This window comes from Phycodurus eques, chromosome 5, assembly GCF_024500275.1.
Source record: "Phycodurus eques isolate BA_2022a chromosome 5, UOR_Pequ_1.1, whole genome shotgun sequence".
Taxonomy (NCBI): Eukaryota; Metazoa; Chordata; class Actinopteri; order Syngnathiformes; family Syngnathidae; genus Phycodurus; species Phycodurus eques.
This window is the reverse complement of record NC_084529.1, coordinates 427,742-449,431: the sequence shown is the minus strand read 5'-3', so window position 1 is coordinate 449,431 and position 21,690 is coordinate 427,742. Positions and strand designations below refer to the sequence as shown.

The following is a 21,690-nucleotide window of genomic DNA, read 5'->3' as shown; positions in this document are numbered from 1 at the left end:
TTGAATGAACGTGTAATACCGAGGGGAACTACCGCGACTTGCGTCCATCTCCGATTTTGAGCAAGCGAAAAAGAGTGGGCACTAAAAACAGAACCCACTCAATTGAAAAGGATTCCAATTTAATAAATGATTCCCAAAGTAGTAGTAATAGTATGGCAACTATGAAAAGACAAAAAAAAAAAACACGTTCCGGTCTTTCAGAACGCAAAGGAAGCCAACATCACCGTGGTCGTCATCGAGAACAGTCTTTCTATACGAGCGCGCGTGTACCCCCGTTGACCCCGTTCCCCGTATCGAGTCCGACTCATAGCCCGCCAGACGCTCATTTCTTCTTCTTCTCGTCTTTCTTGGCGCCGTCCATTTTGTCCTTCTCCTTGTCGTCTTTCTTCTCCTTGTCGTCCTTCTTCTCCTTCTTGCCCTCCTCCTTTTCCTGGCCCTCCTTCTTCTCGGCGTCCCGGTTGGAGATCTTGTTGTTGATCAGGTTGTGCAGGGCCACCACGGAGCGGATCAGCGACGCCAGGTAGACCACCAGCATCTGGTCGTTGGTCTTCAGGTAGAACGCCTTGGTGAACTCCTGCCCGGGCAAAGTCGCCAACGGTCGAACGACGACAAAGAACACACAGAGAACTTGAGGTCAAAGAATAAAAGTGTGTGGGGGGGGATAGACGGAGACGACCCCTCTCACAATCATTTGTTTACTTTGCCATACGTTTCGAGATCTTTTTGTGTGCCGACAATGAGAAACTGACCAGCAGATTGACGTCGGGCAGCAGGTTGAAGACGTCCTGCAGCTGGTAGATGATCTGGTGGTTGATGGGTAGCTTGCCGGCGGTCACCCTCTCCAGGTACGAGCGGATTTCCAGCAGCTTGGAGTTGAGCCCCTTCAGACCGTGGACCTGGTTTGTGATGCGCTGCGACAGCGTGCCCACCGTGGTGTCCTTGATATCTCTGCACACGCGACATTTAGAGGAGGGGGCGGGGGGGTCTTCATAGCTTCCTCATTTGACAGTTATTACTTCGGAATATCGTGTAATCGGCGTGGCCGAATACCTGAGCAGGTGTTCCACTCCCACTTCTTCGGCTTCCTCGGCTCCAATCTCGCTGGTGACGTGCTCGAACGTTTTGGACGTCGGCGTTCCGTCCTAGAAAGAAACAACACGTCGGCTGCCGTGTAAACATCGAGCTACGTCGCGGTTCATCATTCGCGCTCTCGCTACGATGCGCATTTTGGAAGCGACTTGTTTTTTTAAATACATTCTTACAGGATACGTGCAAGTCCCAATTTTGAATTGCACGCCTTCAGTGCAGTGCATGCCGGGAAGTGCCGAGGTCTACTTGAAAACATAAAAGCAGAGAACGTCGCCAACAAAACTCCGGTAACAGCCAACGTTCCCACAGAGCAGAGAAAATATTTGCCCAGTTACTATTGCTTTATGCTCTGTTTGTATGCGTTGCTGCTCCGGGTGTGTTAAAGTAGCAATGTTTGAAAGTTTACAGTTAATCTAACAGCTATGCCAATTTCCATAAGACCATATTTGGCATTGTATATTATATGTTAACATGAAGCTAGTGGACTCTGTTTAAAATGTACAATGTCGCATCCTCTTTTACTCTGTGTGTCAGATTCACCGTAAACTTCAACTAATAAACTGCTTGAAGCAAGCGCGCTTTGCCTCTTCTTTGGAGGACCGTGCCAGCAAGGGAGTGAGAACAGGCGCCGAGGGATACTTGGAAAAAGTCAGTTTGAATAAGTTTAAATGTGGTTAAGGTGTGCGGGAGGCTTCAAACAAACTATATATCTATCTATATATTTCTATTTAAAAAAGCTTTTGTATACCGTCTCTCTTTCTATGAGGGATTTCCTCATTTTCATTGCATCGAGTTCACTTACGTCGTGTATTTCTTCCACAGATATGTACGCTTCTGTGGGAAGGCCGAGGTCTTTGGGCTTCACGTCAATAATGACTAACACCTAGGAAGGGTACGAGAGGCACAATGTGAAGCCTGCACGACGCAAAGAAATCCAATGCCGTATAGTTCCGTACTGAATTTGTACAGTACTGCTTGATGAGCTCGTTGATGGCGATGTCGTTCTTATGCAACTTGGGCCCCGTGTGGTACCATCCCACAATTCGTTCTCTGGCTGAAAGGGGAATATGGACGAGGACGCGTTTAGTGCAATTTGAAAAATCAAATACAAATAGGGCTAAGCTGACATGTGACTTACATAGATAGCCGGCAGACAAATCTTACCATTGACTTTCTTGAACATGCCATACATGTTCTCCAAGTAGTCGTGGTCCAAGAACCACACGGAGTCATCCCTGTCATCTTCGTCGAACGGTACTGCACGTAAACATTGAGGGTAGGTTTACTTGCAACAATAACTCAGCATTAAACATGTCACTTGATTCATATGAAAGAACATGATAACTGACAGTACGTGTGGAGCACGTTTGTCAACACACTCACCTGCAAAGCTATTTGACACATCAAGAACTTTCTTCTGCCACGACCCCAAGAGGACTCCCACCACTCTTTTCTGATTGCCAACCTTCCCTATTCTGCATAATTGAAGTAGACACCATGAACACAAAGATTGTCGTTGCAGAGGTCATCGATGCTACATGCTTAGCCAACCCTCTGACTGCGTTATGTTATTTGTATTTTTTCTCTTAGTATTTATGTACAACTGCTTCGAAATGACCCACAAAAAAAACACTGTAGCGAAGTAAGCGCTCTACTGTTACTAGCGTGGTATTTCTGGCGTATTCAGCTGGCATGAGTAGGCTAACTACGCTAGCTTCGTCTCCATTCATTCTCAATGGCACTCTGACTCAGCAGGGCTAAAGGTAGCTTAGCCAAAAGCCCACTTATGATACTTGTATTTATTTTTGTTAACAGCGACGATTCGCGCAGTTATAATACGCGTATTAAACGCACCGACCTGTTAAAATGGTCGACCACGCTGAGCAACACCAAAGGGTGAACGACCACATTTTCCACCGCTAGCTCCGGCATTTTCTTCTTTGCTGTTCCGACGCTCGGCAACACCAAGACCCTGAAAACAACCGCGGCGGCCAAGCTGCACTTCCGCCAACGTCTGACATCACGTCCGCTGACGCCTGGCGTCACTTCCGGGGACTCGCGTCACTTCCGTTTCCATTGGCGACTTCGGGACGCGAGAGAGTCGCAGATAAAATGGTTTAAACTTAGTTTTAAATTGTGTGTTTCTGTAGAGGAATTATTGTTGAAAATGACATATATTTCATATTTCTCTTGCAGGCAGAGGTTGAGGAAAGCTCATGGGAGGGATTGGGAACGATAGTCGCCAATGCAAAAGGGAAAAGTGAAGCCTGAAAGGACAACAATACCCCTCTGCTGTTGCCTAGCGACCAGTCCGACGTGTACAGAAAATGGCGTCTAGTTGAGGGTGGTGTTTACTTGTCTTAAGCTGGCGAGCGAATTCGGACGCACGTTGGATTTGAAGGAGGCGTTTAATTTTTCATAAATGGAAGACACGTTTGGTTGGCATAAGCAGACAACGCACCTGACTCGTTGGGACACTGGCATCTATTTATTCCGCCTCGGAACGACCTCACTGACCTCCGTATAACATCCGGATTATGTATAACATCCATCATTAAAGGGAGCATATGATGTAAACTTGACATGTTAAGTGCTTGCATATATATATATATATATATATATATATATATATACTTGAGTCTTTGTAGTGAATTAAGCAGCCAGTTTTTTTTCTTCTTTACCGTCTTTTATTGTGTTTTAAAACAATAGTGCTACTTTACGGAAGCGTATTGCATTCACTTGGATTAAAAAAAAAAAAAAACTGCTGTTTTTCTGACTCATTTTTTTGGGGGGCTTTGTTTTTTGGAATATTTTTTTCCGTTTTTCTGACTCCTTTTTTCTGCGTTATCGGGACACATCGAACTCACGCGAGAACCTGCGAACTGCAAGCGACTCTTTGCGGACTCCGTAGTGAGCAACATGACCGGTTTGATCAAGTTTTATTTTCATATGGGTTTAAGACACTGGGAGATACTCCTGTCTTTGAGTCACATTGATGGTATTGTTATTAGTCATTAGAAAAAAAATAAGTCGGAAAAATTAGAAGAACTGAGAAAAATAATTAGTCCGAAAAAAAGATTCCAAAAAACAAAGCCCCCCCCCAAACAAATTACTCAGAAAAGCAGGTGGTTTTGTTTTGTGAATGCAATACGCTTCCGTACTATTTGAAAGGAAAACGTAGCTTATTTTTTTTAGGGGCTCAGTTCATTTAAAATGAGGAAAAGTGATTTGATGTCTACAGTAAATTAGGTTACAAGTTGGTCACGGAATGAATGCAACTCGCAAGACAAGGCAACACTGGATATGAATACACAATAGACATTTTATATATATGTGTAGTGTCCTCCAATATCTGCTTTTTTTCTTGAAAATATGACTTTCTCAAATATGTGTGACTTTATTCATGGGAGATTACGACTTTTTTTGAACGTATATATGCGACTTTCTGAATCAGACTTTAAACATTGTTTCTTATCAAATTAGAGCGAAGGCCTTTATTTGTACACGTGCGTTTTTATAAAACCAAAAGGGAAAACAAAAGGCGACGCCGCGAGTTTCCAGCGGATCGCCACAAATTGCCCCAAAAGTCCAAATGCGTTTGTAGTCTATCACTAACCTACACGAAGGCCGTAGTCAAGTTAAAATGATCCAAAACATTTGTGGGGGAAACACGTCGAAAGAGAAAATGAAATTCAAAGAAATCGAGTCAGCACGGCAGTAACTGAGCGTGCCATCTTGTGACGACGTCTCCTTTCGCAGACGAGCTCGTAGCCTCGAAACGTCGTCGTATGTCGGGAGCGTGAGCGAAACGGCGCGCACGTGACTTAGGACGTCACAATGAGGCGGAACCGGGCTACGAAACGTCACCACAATCAAACCTAATCGTGAATAGTTGCTGTCACAAAGGACGCTGACGCTCATCGCTCACCGTCGTAACGAGGAACCCTCACTTCCGGGTTTGGAGCTGTCGCGTCCTACAAGATGGTACAAACAAATGTTTTTTTTTACCATATATTTCGTATCTATTTTTTTTGATTGAACTCGTGACAATAATGTTATAATATTATAATATATATAATCATTTTTGGCGAAACGTGTCGGAAGCGTCCATTTCAATGTTGTCGGTATTGTATGATTAGCTTTGTATCTCTCTTGCAGGCCGAAGTTGAGGAAACTCTGCAGAGGATCGAAGCCCACGGGAGTGTGATCGGAACCATCGTGGCGAACGCAGATGGTAAAACAAATTGTACTTTATTCGATATATTTGAGGCAGCACGTTGAATTTCACGGCGAGCCCGTCTGCCTCACATTTCCGAGGTCGAGGGTTCGAATCTCGGCTTCGAATCTCGACGCGCGCGTGGTGGAGCCTGCGTGTTCTCCGCCCGGCTTGCGTGGATTCACTGCGGATACGTTAGCAAAACATGCATGTTTGGTTAAATAAAGACTCAATTGCCCTTAAGTGTGGATGGTTGTTTGCCCAGGCGTGCCCTGCGTTTGGCAGGCCACCAAAGTCAACTGCGGATATGCGTAGGCCCCCGGCTCGCCCGCCACCCCAATGAGGACGAGCGCTATCGAAAAGGGATCGCGGATGGATGGATATTTTGTATTTCTTCAAACACCAAGGTATTCCCGTCCGATCGACGTTCGACATCTCCAAAGCCGGCAAGTACGTGGAGGTCCTTCGCCACCTCACCGCCTTGGCCAGGAGCACGGTGAGGGATGTGGACCCGCAAGACGATCTGGTCGTGATGCGCATAAGCACCAAGAACCAAGAGATTATGGTTGCGCCAGGTAAAGCGGGGGGGTCCAAAAAGTACTCGTACTCGCACGCTGCACTTAAATACAAGGAACAAAAAAAGTTCCAAGTACTGATTCAACAGTAAAAGTACAAAAGTAGCGACTGAAATGTGCGCGCGCGCAGTACGGTACACAAATGGACTATTGTGGTGATCTTGGGTATTTGTATCTACTGTGAAGGTGTTTTTTTCAATTGCGTTTCCCCTTGCAGAGAACTCCTACCTTCTCATACTGATCCAGAGATATGAGCGATACGCACGTACATGAGAGGCAGCCGGGTGGCGGATTAGTCTAGAAACTCGCTACTAACGTGTGCGGCCCAGCGAAACCCGAAAATAAAAAGAAGTCATTTTGTGTCGATTCGTCTTTTTGTGTCCATCAGAGATTCCCAATCAGCGTGCCGCAGCAAATTGCCCAATTTCACAACAAATATTTGGTAGCAATAATGTATCTTTGTTCCTCTATCTATGCTAGCGGTGTACAGTGACAGGCAGAAAAATCAACTGCTCGTCCACCGGGTGGCTGAAGGAACATCGTAACGCCGTCCGTCCACTTGTTTACCCGACAGGTAGCAAAGGCGGACGAGCGGCTAGCGTGTTTGCGTTCCAGTTGAGAGGTTTAAGCCTCCTTGATGGGGTCGCGGTCAAAACAATCACAAGAGGTGCAGTGTGAAGACTCAAATGATAATGGCCCCTGCTCTTGTTATCTATTATATGGTGTTCCTTATTTCGAATGCTCTGCTTTTACACCGCTGTCAACCTCGGAGCACGTTTTCTTTTCATTTGTACTCGTACTAAGAAATGACATCAAAACCCTTTGACCTTTGACCAGCGTGATACAAAAGGCGTGGATGTCTCGGCCTCGGAGGTTTTTCTAACAAATCAATTCCAAACACATCTTCAATTGGATCGGATTATATACCGTTTACGATGAATAGGATATTCCCCCAAATGAGCTCCAATTCTATCCGAGACAGACGCCGCGTTGTTTTTATTCAACTTATGCCATCTAATGTGGGCAAACGATAGCATCAAAGTTCGATGATGATGGTTTTAATTACGGGCCACGAAAAAGAAGATGCCGTGGGCCATTCATCGCTGCTTGCAGCTTTAAACGACGGTGACGTTTTTCTGCGTTTCAATTAAACGGCGCCAGCTTCATCATATCATTTCCATACAGATTGAGTGCATACAAGTCATCAGGAGATTCAAAATGAATGTCATTGCAACAGCCCGATGCAACATTTTAATGCAAATTTCTATTTTCATGTACAGCAATATGTTCATCAATAATTCACTGCAAATTTACAGCCCGAAAAGAAATCCATTAGAAAACAGCTGATTCAAACAATTAGGCAACATTTGACATGATCCATCTTTGACAGTATAGTCTCTCAAATTAAAGGCAATTATACTCTACTATACATTTTTGTGGAAACAAATTGAAGGTGTGGACAAAAAAGTTGAAATGTAAGTTCAAGTTCTATCACATGTATAGACGTGTAAAGGTAGTACCTGTAGTATGTGACCGTGCGGTTGTCATGACAACCAGCCTCCCAACAATCAATACATTTATGCTATAACATCCCTCATTCCCCCCCCCCGACCAGCAGCATTTTTAAACCCAGCATATGGCTTCTTCCCCCCCCTTGAAATAAAACCACCAAAACAGAAAATGATTCATCTAGCACAAGAACCAGTGTCAAATCTATGAAGCGCCAAAACAAAAGCAAAACCCCAAAACCCAAGTTCCTCGATACTTGTTCCCTGTTGTTTTTGTGGGTGTGTTTCCACTAATGTTCCGTGTTGAAGTGCATCCTATTCCCGTTTTAAGACCCGGGGTGTGCTTTTCCATTCGGCCCGGTCACGCGTCTTGAATGAATGAATGAGATCAGTGATTCCCAACCGCCGTGTGCCGAGCGACTATCGAGCGTGCCGTGGGAAATGATCCGGTTTCACTGAAAGGGTCATTATTGATTGACTACAATTATAGTAATCCCCTGATTATTTGCGAATTCACCTCACAGTGTTTTATTTTGGAACCGATCCTCCGTTACGTGCTGAAAAAACCCTCACCTTTTTGCGTTTAAAAAAAATAAATAAATACAATTATTCTTTCTATAGTGTTATGAAATGCCACAAGATGGAGCCAAAGCCCCGTCTCAATAGGAGTTGGTCTCGAGGAAGTGTGTTGAAGTGATACATCTTGAGCCAGAGACAAGCTTTGTGTATTGAGGAGGAGCTAAGTTTAGCCTGGGTTGTCAGTGGAAGTTAGGAGCGTTTTTTGCAACATGAAGGTGCATTGTTTTTTCTTTCTAAATCAAATATAACCAGTAAGCATTTTCATTCGAAAGATGATTTTATCAAGTGAGTTAGAAATGATATTGAACTGTTTTGGGATCATAGTTTGCGGTACATGTACAGTTTCAACTAAATTCTAAAAAAAACCTTTGGGGGCGTGTCAATTATTCGTGGTCAGGCCGCCCCCCCCCCCCCCCCCACGAATAACGGGGGATCACTGTAATGTATCTTTGTTCGTCTAGCGATGTCAGCTACGTTTCTGGACAGACAAAATGATGACACGTTCTTCCAGATGTGGTTATCGACTTGACAAACCTCTAATCCGTCGGGCAGATCGGGTAAAAAAAAGAAGTGAGGGGTTAGGGTAACCACGGCAACAGGCGCGTGGAATTTTGAGTCTTCCTCCGTGTTATCCGCTGTAAGCGCAAAGCCGGTAGTCTTTGGACACGTGGCGTCCCGGGGTCACCTGGGCGCGCGGGCGTTGACGTGCCCCCCTCTGCCCCAGTGCATGCTGGGTAGCGTCAGACACCTCCTGAAGTGCTGCAGCTGGGCGTGGAGCCTCTCGCGCTCCTCCCGCACCCGCCGCCTCTGGCTCGCCAGCTCCTGGAGGGCGCGTGTTTTCATAGGCGGCGTTGACGGAGAACAGGACGAGTGAACGACTCGGAGAAAAGGGCGGCGGTGCTTACCGCCACGGTGACCGAGAGCTGCTCCGCCGTTCTGCTGAGATTGTAGTTGCGCGCTTCCAGTCTTTTGCACTGACTGAGAAGAACCTGCCTCTCAACACTGTGCTCTGTAAGAAATAAAGTCTTGTTTTAGCCTTAAAATCCGACAATTGCCTGAGATGTGGCGGATTTAAGAGTCGAAAAATATGAAACAAATGTGCAGTCTGGATCACATGCGGATGAAACTCGCTTGGTTATTTTTCCAATACTGTATTTGCCTTATCAACTCTAAATTGCTGTCGAATGCGCAGCGAAAATATGGATTAGAGCTAGATTCAATTTAGCCGGCCGGACACATTTATCACCTCTGTGTGTAAAAATGTTGAAGGAACAACGAAACTACTAATCTGATTCAGATCTGGATTCAAACTGTCTTGACGCTCAATCTTCGGAACCTCTGTACACACATGGACATTTCACAGCTTTAAGTGTCGGATATCCTGTAACTCACTCAAATTATTGAATAGAAGTATGAAAGGATGGTAATCTGGATCAGATCCAGATTGAAATTGTCTCGACACATTAGCCAATGAGGCTGTTTCACTGCCGCTGCTCCTCACTTCTCCCCCCTCCTTTCCTGCTCGGTGAGGGGGGGGCTAGACGGCCATGACCGAATTCTGAACCGACCGATCAAGATCTGAGGTGGACCGCGTCCCCGATTGAGGATTCCGCTCCGACCGAACGGGCCGGGTCCTGAGGCGAAACCGCTTTCCCGAAGGCATCTACTTGCGACTCTTCATCTCGTTAAATGGACTCCTATGCCGTCTTAATTAGGATTGCGCGGCGTCATACGCTGGGATCAACGTTGCCCGCTCGACATCCACTGGAGGCCGCTCACATCGCATTCTACGAAATGTATTTCAAAAGCAAAAAAAAAAAAAGACATATTTAAGTGGAAAAAAAGACCAAATTTAAATGGTTGTCAACTACGGAATCACGATGGGATGAATTTTGTCGTTTGTGGCCCTGCCTACACGTCACGCATTTATTGGAAAGGTGAGCAGAGCTGACGGATTTCGGTTGTAAACTGGCTTGTTCCACGTTAAATATAAATTGCTGTCAAGTACGCAACCTGGATCAGATTCAGAATGAATTTGTTTCTGACAGCCACCCGTTCTTTCTCGATAACATTGAACTCACCGTCCACGTGCTCCTGATAGGCCTCGAAAACGGCTTCGATGCCCTTCCACTTCCTGGGCGGTTCCCCCTCCTCCTCGTCCTCCGCTTCCTCGCCGGATGAGGCGTCACCCTCGTCCGCGTCCTCGTCGGTCAGGCGCTCCGCCCGGCCGGCTCGAGGGGAGCGTGGGCGGCGGCCGCCGAGGTGCCGAGCGGCGTGGCTCGGATGCGGCGTTTTAAGCGGAGCGGCGTCGCGAGGCGGCGAGCGGTCACCCTTCGCCGCCTTTGAGACTGCTGGCAAGGAGAGAGCGGCGCTCGTTGTCAAACTTCAGATAACAGCACGGGCCTCCGCCGAGGCTCGAATGTCGAGCGAGATGAACGAAAGGCCCCGAATGGGGTTTCGATCTGGAGCAGATCCAGATTCAGTTTGGCTTGGCGCCTAAGCTTCCTACGGCCCAGACATGTACCGGATGTCTTTAAAATGCGATCAGATTTAGCAGAGATACAAATGTCTGAAAGTGTTCAATGGAGCTTCTATCTGGATTCAATCCAGATCCATTTGAGTTTAGCCTTTTAGCTTCCAACAGTTCATCGCACAGTGAATGCTTTTTCAAATACAATCCCATTTCAGAGCTATACGGTAGGTGTCTGAAAATGTGAAATGGAGTTTCACTCTGGAGCAGATCTGGATTAAACATCATTTGAACCCGGATACACTGCAAAAATAAGATTATTTCGAATTCAATCATACTAAACAGATAAACTGATACAAAAAGGCCCAGCGGAGGATGTACTTCCTGCGGCTTCTGAGAAAGCACGGCCTGCCACCGGAGCCGCCCAGACGGTTCTACACAGCGGTCATCGAATCGGTCCCGCGTTCCTCCATCGCTGTCTGGTTCGGTGCCGCTACAAAAAAAGGACAAACTCCGACTGCGACGGACCATCAAAACTGCTGAAAGGATTGTCGCTACCCCCCTACCCGCCACTGAGGGCTCGCACGCCGCCAGAACTAAGACAAGGGCGTGCAAAATCCTCTCGGACCGTCCGCACCCCGGTCACCGGCTCTTCCGGCTCCTTCCCTCAGGTAGGCGCTACCGATCGACGCAAACTAGAACTAGAACTAGAACTAGTAGACATTCCGACAGCTTCTTCCCTCTTGCGATCAACTTCTTAAACACCTAACCTATAATTCCATGACAACAAGCTGGCAATTTTTTGACGTGACATTTCTGTGGGGCCAATTACGTATGACTCGTGCACTCGCCGTAGTTGTCTCGCCACGCTGCACTATTTGCATATAGCGGCCACTCGTGCCAGAGTCGCATCTGCTCCATTTGCACACCGATTGAGGAGTATCTGGAACATTTGCACAACCGACATTGTCCCAGATGATCGCACGACTCGTCACTTTAAACCGCATCCGCTCCTTGAAGTCTCGGCGCCCTTTGCATTGCGCCGGACTATCGCAATATCAGTCGTTCGAACTGCTCGAAGCGCTAGAGGACTCTGCATCTTTTTGCACAATTGTTTTTTGTCAATGTCTTGATGTCCCCAAAGTGTTCTGTAAATTGACCGTCTGTCGTACTCGAGCGGCTCCAACGACCGGAGACAAATTCCTTGTGTGTTTTGGACATACTTGGCAAATAAAGATGATTCTGATTCTGATTCTGATTTTATTTCTCCAGAAAAAAATCAGGTTTAACCTGGATCAGATATGAATTCCATTTTCCTCGGCATTTTAGCCCAGCAGTCCATACACATCATGACAAATGTCTGAAAATGTTAGAGCCGCTGCAAATGTATACTGAAATCAGCTTTGAGAGATTTAAATGTCTAACATTATTTTGATTTTACATTTTAAATTCATGTCAAGTATGCAATGTGGATCAGATCCAGATGAACCTTTTCTTCGACATCAGCTGCCTAACCCGCAAACTGCACATGACAAGACATTTTTTTTCAAATTGAATCCACAGATAATGTTAAATTGATTTTATATTGATCCCGATTAAATTTTAGCTTCAAAACAGTCCATAGACATAGTGAATCCAATACAATCCAATTTTACAAGGACACACAATAGGTGGATACAAATATTAAATGGAGGTTCACTTCGGATCAGATCCAGAAGAAACATCTTTTGACCCAGCATACACGCAGCAAATTTATAATGAAATCAAGTTTGTCTAACAATGTTCGGATTTGACCATGCAAAATGTATGCCACGGATGCAATGCGGATTCGATCCAGATTCAATGGCTCGATACATTGGTTTCTCACCAGCCGTTGGCAAAAGATATTTCTTTCAACTGTAAATCCATGTGACAAAACAAAGACGTAAATTGGATTGTTCCGTGTTCAATTTAAATCTGCATCATATCCAGATTCAACTTGACTTGAATCACAGTTAACAGTTTTGCGTTCTGTCTTGTTTGACTTAAATAGAGGAGTGGAATCAGTGCGTTTATTTGGATTTGTTATCTTCTTTGCTCTCCTGAAGCACAGAATGTGAGAACGTTTGCCACCTCTGCTACTCGATGGCACAAAACATTTACAATTCACAACTGGTCGTAGCGGAAGTAGTAGGAGCGTGTAACCTTTGTGTTGGGTAGACTGCAGCACAGCGCGGTGGAAGTGCTGCGCGAAGGCCTCGGGCGTGAAGGTCTCCCAGGGCCGCACGCGACCGTTCACCCCCGCGCCGGGCTCTTTTTTCAGATTAGCTACGAGGCGGCCGTGGCGCAGCGGCTGCCTGAGAGCGTCGTCGTGGGGGGCACGCCTCGCTTTGTGCGAACACGGGGGCGAGGGGCTCGGCGAGTCTGGATAAAGATGTCCGTTTGATTGGCGGGAAGGCGGGGTGGACGAGGACCTCCCTGCGAAGAAACGTCGGACCGGTTTGAGTGTGTGCCCACGGTGTACCTAATAAAGTGAGCGCACACGGAGTAGTTCTCACCGCTCGAGGACGGGGCAGCGGGGGGGCCGCTGCTACACGGAGGTACCGAGTTGTATCGGAGCGTGTCCGACGTCACAATCTTCTTCTCGATGGCCCTCAGCAGCTCTTCGGTCTTCTCCTTATCTAAAGCGCACGCGACACAACATGACAGTTGGCGGCTCCGCTACGTGGGTGCGTGTCCAATAAGATTCCGGCCTCTATTGTGTTGCCGTGCCGAGCTAATCTGCCCTGGGTGACGCTCCTGTCGCAGCGGTGGGATGTTTGTGTTTCATAACGCGTTATCCCTTGACGAATTGGACGGAAAAGCTTTTTTTGGGCTGACTGGATTCCTTGTTGGCGAATGGGTTTCTAAATGATGTTAATGAGTGTGTGATTTCAGATGGGATAGCATCCTCTTTACAAGAAGCTAGCATGCTTGCTAATACCACGGATGTTTGTTTGTGTTGAATCATGTAACTACTGAACGAGTGTGTTCAGTAGTTACATGATTGTTCACGATTGTGTACATGCTAGATGCTTTGCGGTCCTCCTCTCCGTTTTAAGTGCATCTCTGCGTAACTACAAACTCCTTTAAGGTGCTGTGCCGATCGTTCGTGGATTTTGGCTTGTCTTCATTTCAACTGCGCGTCTTTTACCAGCCCCGCATTGGAATTAACGATCGAATCGAAGGCGTCTACCTCTTCGTTGCCGAGCGCTGACGTGGGAGAGCTCGAAGGCCCGCAGGAAGTCTTTCTTCTCCTGTAGCTCGGGGGCGCCGTCCATCTGCTCGGCGGTGTACGGCGTCGTCAGCGCGGCGCCCGGCAAAGGGGGGGACTTCCTCTTCCCACGCACGGCTGGCGGCGGCGGCGGCGAGGTGCTGCGCTCCCTCATCATCCGCCTCCTCTTCCTCCTCTTGCGCTGCAGCAGCTCGTCGCGGCGGGCCAAGGTAACCAGGCCGCACGTGCGCAGGAAGTCCACTTTCTTCAGTGAGGGACAAAGAAGAGCAGGAGTTTTCAATGTTCCACTTTGAAATGAAACGTACACGGACGGTCCTGGCTTTTTTGGAAGGTGTTACAGGCATCCAATTCAAAATGAGGGAATATTTGCACACACAAATAGCAATAAAGTGGATCAGTTTGAACATGAAATATCGTGTCTATTCAATTGAACATAGGTTGAAAAGGATTTTCTGGATATTCTGATTCTTGATTTATATGACACTTCATTGGAAATTGGGGTTTGTAGAAACCAGTTTCAGAATTGACTTGACAGAAATCAAAGAACTTGCAGGAGCACGCCCGTTGACCTTACGAAGCGCACTGGTTGGGAATCGCCTGTCTAACCTGCTTGAGATGAAAGTAGGTGAGATCCTTTCAAAGTTGTTCAATGGAAGAAAAGACTTGAGCTGAGCAAAATCCCGGTCAAGTCTTACACCGAGATCGGTGCTCGGGACGCGATTTACGAAGCGGTCCGGTACCTCCGAGGACGTGTTGAGCTTAAGGGGCGGTTGCTCCGTCACTCTCCTCAGATGGGCTTTCACCTCCTCCTCGTCGCTCTCGTCGTACGACTCGTTCAAGTCGTAGTAGAAGCCTGCAGAGGAGGAGGAGGAGATGCTGGGCTGCTGTTCCTTCGAACGTTTTACCAGCATTTGCCTCCGTGGCGCTCACCTCCTTCACGGGCCTCCCTCCTCCGCTTCTCCTCCAGGTCCAGCTTGCTGAGGAGTCGCCGGTGTTGCCGGAGCGCCTCGTCGTACACCGGCGTGGCGTCCCTCCGCGGCTCCCGGCGCGCGTCGGGGTCCGACAGAGGCGCCCGCGGCCTCAGGTGGAGGTCGTCGGCCCGGCGCCTCCGGCGGGCGAGGCGGTCCCGCTCGGCCTCGCCGCGCGAGCCGGCCTCCTCCCCCGCCGGGCGGTGCCTCTCGGGAGCCCCCGGCCTCCTCCCGGCTCCCTCCTCCGTCTTCTCGCCCCGGTTCAGGGGGGGGCGCTCGGCCCTGGTCAGGCAGGGAGGGGGGCGACTCGGCGGGGCGGGCTTCGGGCGCTCCACGAAAGAGGCGGGGTTCCACAGGGTGGTTTGCGGAGCTTTAGGGGAGATGAGAGGAGGCGGCGTGCCCAGGGAAGGAGGTGCTTCTCTGATGCCTTGGTGAGGATGGCCTGTTCTGTTGGGGAAACACACAACAAGAAGCTACTCAGCTGGCCTAAACACACTGGGAAGCACGGAGCTACGCTTACAACCTCAACTCTGACAGAGTGGTACCTTGACTTGCAGTGGATATAAAAAGTCTACACACCCTTGTTCAAATGGCAAGCTTTTGTGATATGAAAAAAAAAAAAACCACCACGATGAATGACTTCTAAACTTTTTCCCACCGTGAATGTGACCTATTACCTGTACAACTCAATTGAAGAAAAACAACAACAAAGGTGTGTGCACACCCTCTTACGACTGGAGATGTGGCTATGTTCAGAATGACCCAATCACGTTCCAACTTAGCTTGAGTCAACCTGCCGCCATTTAAAGTGCCTCTGATTACCCCCGAATAAAGTTGAGCTGTTCCAGTAGGCTTTTCCTTACATTTTGTCTCGTCACACCTCACAGCACAAGCCCTGGTCTGCAGAGAGCTTCCACGGGGAAAAAAATGAATAGCATGGAAGACCGGGAAAAAAAAGTCATCATCATCATCGAGTGGAAAAAACAGGGCACAACAATGACAGTACCAGGAACTGTTCGTTCCTCTAAAATGGATGAAAAGACGAACGAGAAGGGTTTTATGGGAGAGGGCGGTAAGACGAACAAAGAAAAAGAAAAAAACCCACACTTGAAATCTCCCAAACACACGTGGAAAAATGTGTCACACTATCATGACAGTCAGGTTGAACTTTTTGGCCATAATTCCAAAGAGTCAAGATGGAGAGAATTATGAACAGTTCCAAACACCGGTCAGTGTTAAAACATTCAGACTTCTACTAGAAAGCAAAAAAAAACCCCAAATGTAAGCACAGAATCTACCAAAGAACGGCTCATAAATTGCAAACTTCCACTGTAGAAGGGTTTTGGGATGAGAATTTGGGGTATATTCGACATCATTTGGGGTTTCTTTCCCAACAACGCAGTCCTCTCTCCTTGATCATCCTCACCTCGCGCCGTCTTTCATCCGGGCCTCCTCGCAAGCCCGGCGAGTCATAGCGACGGGCGCCAGAGCGCCGTGGACGCCGCTGCCCCCCGGCGCGGCGTGGTGCTTGCCCAGGTGAGAAGGCACCAGACTGGGCACGGGGAGTGGGACGGAACCCCCGGAGGAGTGGAGGTTCGAGGGAAGAGGTTGACGCGCCAGGAAAGCCGGGTGCTCTGACTCCTCGGCTGCATCTGGACAGACATTTGAGAAGCAAGTCAAGACAGCGGACACCGGACGCTCGCTACGACTGAATCCAAACTACAGACGAGGACGTTCGAACAATGTACTTATTATTGTGGCCGGAGTTTGCGCAGTTTCGATAGCCTGGCGGAATTTGTAAGACGTGTGCCATTCTTTCCAGCTGCAATTCTCAACCGGTGACTCGCGGATCAATTCCGAGTCGCGGATCAATTCCGGACAGCTGGTAAAAAAGTGAGCTACAGAGGTGTGCCAAGTTCCGATGTGGTACAGAGAAGGACAGGAAACGGGACTCACTTCATCAAAAGTGGACTAAAAATATGGAAACTGCGTCTACTTGTTGGAGAGACGCCAGTCTCCAATCAAATTTGATATAAAACAACATAAATACAAATTATACATCATAAAAATATATACTTTTATTATTGAAATTGTTAGAGTTTAACTTTTATTCCTTGGGTTTCTTGGGACTCTTCCCTTGTTTAATTTGTTTTGATTTCTTTTAACGTTATTGCTCTTAAATTGTTGAATTGTTGGACGTTTGATGTGCGGCACTTTGTTGAAGCCGTGGTAGTTTTGTTGTTGTTTTTTTTTTAGTGCTCCGCAAATAAAACGGAGTTGATTTGCGTGAATTGGCGTTCATTTGCAAGCGATGCTTTCCAGGCGCACGGAGGGAACTCGGGGTTACAAATGCGACCGAGCGCAAAGCGTGCGCGTGGCTACCCGGTGCGTCGGGGGTCGGCCCGGCCCCGTCCTCCGGCGGAGGCGCCCTCCGGGGCGGCCCTTCGGCGCGGTACCCGTGGCCCTCCGCCGCCCGCGCCGTCTGCTGCTGTCTGTCCCGCTGCCTCTCCTTCAGTCTGTCCAGCTCTCGCTCCCTCTCCTCCTCCCTCTCTTTCTCCCTCTCTCGCCGGCGAAGCTCGTTCTCCATCTGCAGCCTGCGGGGGAGGTTGACAAGTATGAAGGCGTGCACGCGCACATATAAACACATGGGAGGGGAGGAGGGGGAGGGTGAGAGATGCAACACCCAGCATGAGGCAGATATTAACCACACACTGGTGAAGCTCGCACAAACATTCGCACACTCTAAAACACACGCACGGCCTCCGCTGAACATGAGGGAAATAATATCCGTGTGCAGCACGACTGAGAAAGAACAGATGAACACTTAATGGGAAGCCACAGGAAAAGCGCGCGCGCGCGCACGCACACGTGACAGTACACGATAACGGAAACCAAAAAAAAAGATATGCGGGAGCCATTACGGAAGCAGATGATAAACAGCGTTGTGTTTGAAGACTTCCCCTGTGTCTCGTGCTGCACACGAGCGCTGTTGTTTGGGGAACGCGAGCATGAAGAACTGACGTTATGAAGAGTCCTGGATATGACTCGCACTAGTTTAAAATGTATTCGTTCGTGTTTAAAAAAGGGTTTAATTTGTTAATTGATTCATCGTACTAAAATAGAGGTACGAGTAAAGTATTGCACGAGTGCACGTGTTACCTCTCGGCGAGTAAACCGTGGTTTAGCTCTCCGGGGTAGCGGCCTCCGGGCAGGTGCAAGTGAAGGCCGGACGGGTGCAGCGGGGGAAAGGCTCCCCCGGCGGGCACGGAGTAGAACTGCGATCGGAGCGCCGACAGACACAAGGATTCCTCCATCCTAGACGTGTCAACATAGGAAAAGGTCATAACATCAGCGGTGGGGTGGGCTTGAGGTGAATTGATTCCCATTGATATTGATTTCTTTCTATACTTATTCTCTCCATTCCTTAGCGTTTCTCTTGAATGCACTGCTCCCCCTATGTGTACTTACGTGGATGTTGGATTTTGTTTTATCCAATCCATGTCACTCTAATCTGCCCAGGGTCTTAAACATATCAGTAGTGCTGGCACATTTTCCTTTTTTTTTTGCACCACCATTTTGACTCATCTGCAAGAATAAATTGCAGCAATTAAGGTACTGTAGGCAATGCCCTCACGTGTGGGCAAGGAGAGCCGCGGTTGCACTTTATTAAACGGGACAGTCCGTTTCTTTCATTTTCCGAGCCGCTTCTCCTCACTGGGGTCGTCATCAGGCGGGGTACACCCCGAACTGGTTGCCAGCCAATCGCAGGGCACATACAAACAAATAGCCGTTCGCGCTCACATGCACACCTAGGGGCAATTTAGAGTCTCCAATTCACGCGTGTTTTGGGGATGTGGGAGGAAAGCGGAGTGCAAACTCCGCACAGGCGGGGCCGGGGATTGAACCCCGGTCCTCGGAACTGTGAGGCAGACGCTCTAACCGGTCGCCTGCCGTGCCGCCAACGGGACAGTCCGACACACAAATTGAAAACGACGTAGACTGAGCGACCGACCCTGACGTCGCTCTGTAGGCCACACCCCTTAAAGGCACACAATAAAATCCCTTTTTTTTTCCATAACGTCTTCCGATTGAAATGGGACTTTATCGCTAAATCTACACCGTTCCGTCCCCACCCCGTCCGGTGAGCGACACACACAATCCGAATGGTAAATAGTCGTACCTGGGCAAAGACAGAGGGTGGTGCAGGAAGGCCGAGTGGTAGTAAGCGGCGGCGGCGGCGGCTGCGTGAGCGGCGGCGGTATCCAGACCGAGAGGCACAGAGGTCAGGCGCGGGTCGTCGCGGGTGGCGAAGGGACGCAGCGCTCTCAGGTACTCCTCAGGGATGGCGCCCGGGGGAACCGCAGGGTGCATCTGCCCAGGTAAACTGCCCAACACAAGCACGATTTAGGCCAAATGCTACGAAGCATATTTTATTTGCTAGAATTGGCCTTTTTTTGAAATCATATTTATGATTTTTTAAAATGTTTTATGTTGCATGTATTTCTTTTGGGTTATTTCTAATCAATATTATCATATGGCAAGGAAACATTTGGTGACTTGAGTGTTGACCCCAAAAAATTCAATACGACAAAACACAATGAAATGAAATCTAATTATTGTACGATTATATATAACCACAACATAACAATCATAAAAAAATACTCATGTTGAATATCATTATCATTACAAAAAGAATTTGTAAATTGAATGAAACAATTCAATTTCATTTTAAATAATTATTATTTTTAAATATTTCAATTGACTAATTCAAACAAATTATAATGCAGATATTATTTACCATTTAATAATTGAATTGAACCCTACCAGAACAACTGAACTTTATTTGGGGTTAACTGCACTTTAAACGGTGGCAGAAGTGTTTTAATGTGATTGGTTAATTCTGACCACATCCCACATATAAGAGGGTGTGCACACTTATGCAATCACATGATAGTTTTTTTTCTTCAATTGAGTTGTACGTGATAGGTCACTTTAATAGTAGAAATGATTTTTCCTGCTCTCATTTTGTTATATACAAAAACCTGGCATTTCACCAGGGGTGTGTAGACTATTGTTATGAGGTTAGTTCATGAATTTCTAGTTAAATTGAGTTGATTTAATGTGAAATCCATATGATTAATGATTCAATGAATGAAGTATCCTCGGGATGATGTACTTTATATTATAGTTACAAATAGGTAGTATTATTACTATAATTAGATAACCCTAATAGCAATCATAGTCATAATAATTATTGTGATTATTATTACCAGTCTAGTATTCTATTACTAGTCTTGCCTGAGGCTCTGCATTCGGGGGTCCTGCATGACGGAGCTGGGGGTGAGTCCGAAGGGGTGAGCCAGCGGGTGAGGCGGGGCTACGGGCGGGGTCCTCTTGTCCCGCGGCGGGCGGGCGTCGTCGGCGGACGCCCGCTCCCTGCCGCCGCCGAGCCTGGGAACGCTCGGCTCGACCTGAGCGGAAGGAGACGTCACGGGTTCGGATCGTGACTCGGCGAAACGTGGAACGACTCGTTCAACTTCGTCGCGTCGATAGCATTTTTCCAAAAAGCACGGACCCCGAAATGCACTCAAGCGGTCAGAAAAACAAGTCGACGCACCCGAATCGTCAGTGACGAGATGTTCTTTCTCCCCGCCGCCGGGACTGAGCGAACAGCACCGGAAAGTCGAGGCGCTCCACGTTTGCACCCCGAGGCCGAGCCGAGCGGAAAAGTGGCCGGAGATCGAAGCGGAGGAGCCGATGCCGATGTCGGTCGGTGCCCGCCGCTCACGCCTTACGTGCCCGCGTTCTCACGACGCTCAAAATGTTTCCCGTTCGCGGGATTCGCTCGCCGCCGCGCCGCGCTGACTCCGCAAAACCGCGGCCGCATATTATCCGGACCAACGTACTAACCGATCTGCATCGGTCCGATCACGACCACGGCTTTATTATCTGAAAACAATTGTTAAATAGGACAAACGAGAGGGAAATGTAATCGCCGTTCATGGATATATCATTATAATGCCGTATATATGATTATAATTCGTACTCTCTGATTTTCATTCCTGGTCAGGTTGCTAGGCGGAATTGGCAGAGAATGACAAACTGGCTGTTAGTTCCTAGATGGGTCGGGATCACCGGAAAGTGCATTTGGTGTCCTCAGCAGAGCAAAAACATAAACATGCGGCGAAGACGCTCTGTGACTCCCAGTAACCACCCGGGCTAATCTTAGCTCCTGCTTCCCATTACACCGAGTACTACTTTCCTATTAACCAATTAAGCTTGAAAAAGGCCCGTCAGGCGGCGATATTTTGCAATATATATATTCTTTGCTGCTTCTCTTGGCTTTTTGAATTGACTTTAATTTAATTGAACGAATTATAATTTCATTGACTCTTTTATGCCATGCATTTTCTTTGGGGTTTATTGTAGCTGTTCAATTTAATTTGATTTATTTTAATTTGCCATGTTGTTGTTTTTTTCGCTGCTTTTCAGTATCTCAATTCATGGGCTACAGTTAGTCGTTTGTTTTTCTTGCCATATCTATTCTACACTAAATGAAATCCAAATTTCCAAAGTATTTCTGTATTTATTGATTTTCGCCATGCATTTGATGTATTGCTTGTCCTATCTGAATTACAGCGCACTTTACTTTTGTTTTTTTTCCAATTGCCTCACATTGTCGTCGCTGTTTACATTATCCGGCAAATGTTGTTGTATCTCATCTTTCCACGATTACCTGCCTTCAGTTGTTTGGATTTTCTTGGTTATATTTTCCTGCCTCACAGTTCTGAGGACCGGGGTTCGATCCCCGGCCCCGCCCGTGTGGAGTTCGCATGCTCTCCCCGCGCCCGCGTGGCTTTTCTCCGGGCACTCCGCTTTCCTCCCACATCCCCAAAACGCGCATGAATCGGAGACTCTAAATTGCCCGTAGGTGTGCACGTGAGTGCCGATGAATGCTTGTTTGTTTCCTATGTGCCCTGCGATTGGCTGGCGACCAGTTCAGGGTGTGCCCCGCCTCCTGCCCGGCGATAG

General features: G+C 47.7%; 3 protein-coding genes across 9 annotated transcripts in view; 1 reads left to right on the top strand and 2 right to left on the bottom strand.

The window, feature by feature from the left end:
- Positions 1-98: 98 nt before the first annotated feature.
- On the bottom strand, positions 99-3,110 carry psmd7 (proteasome 26S subunit, non-ATPase 7). Its single transcript, XM_061676576.1, has 8 exons — positions 2,948-3,110; positions 2,473-2,564; positions 2,254-2,346; positions 2,046-2,143; positions 1,892-1,972; positions 1,051-1,142; positions 750-948; positions 99-574 (listed from the first exon to the last, which is right to left on the bottom strand). The coding sequence occupies exons 1-8, from the start codon at positions 3,019-3,021 to the stop codon at positions 323-325; spliced, it is 981 nt and encodes a 326-aa protein (XP_061532560.1). The 5' UTR covers positions 3,022-3,110; the 3' UTR covers positions 99-322.
- Positions 3,111-3,943: 833 nt separating this feature from the next.
- LOC133402702 (dynein light chain roadblock-type 2-like) lies at positions 3,944-6,240 on the top strand. Of its 2 annotated transcripts, XM_061676720.1 has the most exons (4): positions 3,947-5,073; positions 5,248-5,323; positions 5,713-5,880; positions 6,098-6,240. In XM_061676720.1, exons 1-4 carry the CDS (start codon positions 5,071-5,073, stop codon positions 6,151-6,153), a joined length of 303 nt encoding a protein of 100 aa, XP_061532704.1. In that variant the 5' UTR covers positions 3,947-5,070; the 3' UTR covers positions 6,154-6,240. The 2 variants fall into 2 exon arrangements, with proteins under 2 accessions (XP_061532703.1, XP_061532704.1); XM_061676719.1 differs by having other exon boundaries at positions 3,944-5,073; positions 5,713-6,240.
- An 882-nt stretch (positions 6,241-7,122) lies between these two features.
- LOC133402619 (genetic suppressor element 1-like) overlaps positions 7,123-21,690 on the bottom strand; it is a 48,140-nt gene continuing 33,572 nt past the window's right edge. For 4 of the 6 annotated variants that reach the window (XM_061676566.1, XM_061676564.1, XM_061676563.1 and 1 more), the window contains 13 exons: positions 19,957-20,129; positions 18,839-19,042; positions 17,818-17,973; positions 17,041-17,252; positions 16,085-16,310; positions 14,621-15,105; positions 14,431-14,543; positions 13,652-13,934; positions 12,975-13,097; positions 12,622-12,894; positions 10,049-10,318; positions 8,873-8,976; positions 7,123-8,789 (listed from right to left, as the gene is read on the bottom strand). In XM_061676566.1, coding sequence (XP_061532550.1) covers positions 8,649-8,789; positions 8,873-8,976; positions 10,049-10,318; positions 12,622-12,894; positions 12,975-13,097; positions 13,652-13,934; positions 14,431-14,543; positions 14,621-15,105; positions 16,085-16,310; positions 17,041-17,252; positions 17,818-17,973; positions 18,839-19,042; positions 19,957-20,129 — 2,763 coding nt within the window. In that variant the 3' untranslated portion in view covers positions 7,123-8,648. Of the gene's footprint in view, positions 8,790-8,872; positions 8,977-10,048; positions 12,895-12,974; positions 13,098-13,651; positions 13,935-14,430; positions 14,544-14,620; positions 15,106-16,084; positions 16,311-17,040; positions 17,253-17,817; positions 17,974-18,838; positions 19,043-19,956; positions 20,130-21,690 lie in introns of those variants that run through there. The other 2 variants (XM_061676562.1, XM_061676565.1) reach the window with 2 other exon arrangements.

Coding starts and splice junctions, on each gene's coding strand:
- psmd7 (XM_061676576.1), bottom strand. CDS start 3,021: ATGCCGGAGCTAGCGGTGGAAAATGTGGTCGTTCACCCTTTGGTGTTG. Junction 2,347..2,472: donor TGTGTCAAATAGCTTTGCAG/GTGAGTGTGTTG, acceptor GTTTACGTGCAG/TACCGTTCGACGAAGATGAC. Junction 575..749: donor TGCCCGACGTCAATCTGCTG/GTCAGTTTCTCA, acceptor TTGCCCGGGCAG/GAGTTCACCAAGGCGTTCTA.
- LOC133402702 (XM_061676719.1), top strand. Junction 5,324..5,712: donor CATCGTGGCGAACGCAGATG/GTAAAACAAATT, acceptor TCAAACACCAAG/GTATTCCCGTCCGATCGACG.